The sequence below is a fragment of the Montipora capricornis genome, chromosome 8 (assembly GCF_036669925.1).
Source record: "Montipora capricornis isolate CH-2021 chromosome 8, ASM3666992v2, whole genome shotgun sequence".
Taxonomy (NCBI): domain Eukaryota; kingdom Metazoa; phylum Cnidaria; class Anthozoa; order Scleractinia; family Acroporidae; genus Montipora; species Montipora capricornis.
Window position 1 is genome coordinate 15338038 of NC_090890.1, and position 2726 is coordinate 15340763.

Below are 2726 nucleotides of genomic sequence, written 5' to 3' on the forward strand. Positions count from 1 at the left end.
ACTTCCCGACAGTTACAACTAGCCCACGCCCTGTCCGCAGTCCTTGAGCATTGGTACACTACAAAACCTGACGCCTTGTTTTCATAGTTCGAAAAGCATTCCTTTTCAATTTCGATTACAAATAAGGGCCTCGCAAACGGGAAATGTTTGGCGTTTAAACAACACCAAACATTGCTTGGTGACCAAACATGCTGATGTTCAAGTGCAAGGGCGGATCTAGGATATTGGCTAGGGGGGTGCACATGTCAGAAGGAAATGCACAGGAAGCCCAATCTTTATATGTTAGACAATGTATAATACATGCTTTTAAGAGGGTTAGGGCTGTAGTATGATAAAATGTTATTTCCGACGAGCGAGCTTGCGAATAAGGCTGAAATAACTATTTTGTCGGCACGAGATACAACAAGGGCCTAGGTTCCAGGCCAGGGCATCATGGGTAGGGATGTAGGGGTATATAAGACCGCGTATAACACGTGGTTGTCATCTAGGCATCAGAACCAACTGCGTTCTTTCCTTTCGTTTCGTTTAATTTCTTCACTTTGCCGTGTGTAATGTCGGTTACCAAAGACGAAGTGTCCGACCTAATTCAAGCCAACAACCATCAGTTAATGGCCTCCTTTAAGGAGATGCTCATGGACACCGCAGGTCAAATTAAGCATGCCAACGAAAGTTCGACAGAACAGCAAATGAAAGAGATCAAGAAATTGAAATTTCAAGAACCGCACAAGTTTAAAAGAAAAGCCAACGAAGACCAGTATAAGTTCAATCTCAAACTTGCGGAGACCTTCGACAGCGCCAAATCCGCCGCCGAGAAGTCCAACCTTCAGAAAGTGAAGTCCGACCTCGAAGAAGGTGAGAAATTGCTCGTGGAACGGCAAAAACGTATTCTTCTTGCTGACAAGTCTGAATACGGTTGGAGTACGGTCGAAGAATACAAACAACACGATCTAGCAGCCGATTCGGAGGACAAAAAACGCATCTACAGTGCTGAGAGACGCGCCCGTGCGATTATGTCATCTCGAAAGAGGAAGAAGTCTTCAGCAATGGCTGCGACCAAAAGATCTTCACCACTCCGCGGGTCGGTTTCGTCTCCAAGTTCCCAATTCCAAACTCACTCCCACCAGCCAGCCACTGCCACTTCTGGTTTCCTGCCGCGTCGCCCTAACATTGGCACATGCTTCGCTTGTGGAAAGACCGGCCATTGGCGTTCTTGCTGGCCGCGATGACAAAGCAGTCCGTCTCTCCAACTTCAAAGTGACTAGATAAGCAGGTTTTATCAGATATCTTCCAATCCGGTTTTTGGGACTTTGGTCAAGACCCTCTGCCAGACGGTCCCATCCAAGAGTTAGCTGAGAGATTGAAGACGACAATACTGTTCTCAAAGGCCAACAGTACATCCTTGCTGTACCACCGCGCTTACCGCAAGTGGAAGGATTTCGCCATTAGTACGTTTGACGGGAATGTTTTCCCCGCTAAACCTTTTCACGTTGCATTGTTCTTGCAACACCTTATTGAGCAATCCCATTCCCCTAGTGTAATTGATTCTGCCTTTTATGGCATAAAGTGGGCACATAGTATGGCTGGTATCCCCTCCCCCACGGATAACCCCATCGTCGAGGCCGTCAGGTCTGCTTCAAAAAGAATTCTTGGTACTGCTATTCTTAACAGCAAGGAGCCTATTTCATCTAGTGTGACTCATGATATTATTAGCAGTTCTAACCTTGAAAACTCTGTTGAATTGCGCAATATTACCTTGTATGTTTTGTCATTTGCCGGCTTCTTTAGGTTCGATGATGTCTCCAGGATAAGGAGGAATGACATTTTCTTTAACGAGGTGTTCATGGTTATTAAAGTCCCCAAAAGTAAGAACGACCAGCTTCGTCGGGGAGACAAAGTAATTATTTCTGTGCTCCCTAGTCCCGCGTGTCCTGTCAAGCTCCTCAAAAAGTATCTTCCCAAATTTAAAATTCCTCCAGATTCCAGGGATCTGATTTTTCGACCCATTTCTAAGGGTAAGGATTCTTGTAAGTTGATAGCCCCCGATAAGCCTATTAGTTACAGCACTATGAGACAAGCTTTCAGGCGGGATTTGAAGACCATCGGGGCTGACCCTTCCAAGTTCGAGCTGCACTCTCTGCGTTCAGGTGGTGCGACTATGGCAGCTAACAGTGGCGTCAGCGACAGAGTGTTTCAGCGACACGGTCGCTGGAAGTCGACGAAAGCCAAAGACATATATGTCGATGACGATCTGGATCAAAGACTCTCTGTTTCCAAGTTCCTTGGACTCTAAGCCATGTAAGCTTTTAGTGTCTATTTATCACGCCTTTGCCCAATTCTTTGTCACTCTATATAGGGGTGGTTCTCGCCAAGCCCTCCCATAATAAACTTATTTGGTTCAGCCATACTGTGTTGTTATTTGTTGTGGAGTGGAGACAAAATATGTTATTTCCGACGAGTGAGCTTGCGAATAAGGCTGAAATAACTATTTTGTCGGCACGAGATACAACAAGGGCCTAGCTTCCAGGCCGGAGCATCATGAGTAGGGATGTAGGGGTATATAAGACCGGGTATAACACGTGGTTATCATCTAGACTTCAGAACAACCGCGTTCTTTCCTTTCGTTTCGTTTAATTTCTTCTTTCAGTTTTTCAGTTCTTTCTTTCGCAGGTACAATGCATCCAGTCTGGTAGGATCGGCTGTTCTAATTTCACTTTTGTAAAGCCTTC

General features: G+C 45.6%; 2 protein-coding genes across 2 annotated transcripts; both read left to right on the forward strand.

Annotated features, from left to right (window-relative positions):
- The first annotated feature begins 551 nt into the window (after positions 1-551).
- Positions 552-1226, forward strand: LOC138014296 (uncharacterized protein F23F12.8-like). The gene has a single exon (XM_068861343.1). It carries the CDS (start codon positions 552-554, stop codon positions 1224-1226), a length of 675 nt encoding a protein of 224 aa, XP_068717444.1.
- Positions 1227-1576: 350 nt separating this feature from the next.
- Positions 1577-2290, forward strand: LOC138013742 (integrase/recombinase xerD homolog). The gene has a single exon (XM_068860816.1). The coding sequence runs from the start codon at positions 1577-1579 to the stop codon at positions 2288-2290; it is 714 nt and encodes a 237-aa protein (XP_068716917.1).
- Positions 2291-2726: the final 436 nt, after the last annotated feature.

Bases quoted from the DNA above. Each gene is read 5' to 3' on its own strand.
- LOC138013742 (XM_068860816.1), top strand. From the start codon at position 1,577: ATGGCTGGTATCCCCTCCCCCACGGATAACCCCATCGTCGAGGCCGTC.
- LOC138014296 (XM_068861343.1), top strand. From the start codon at position 552: ATGTCGGTTACCAAAGACGAAGTGTCCGACCTAATTCAAGCCAACAAC.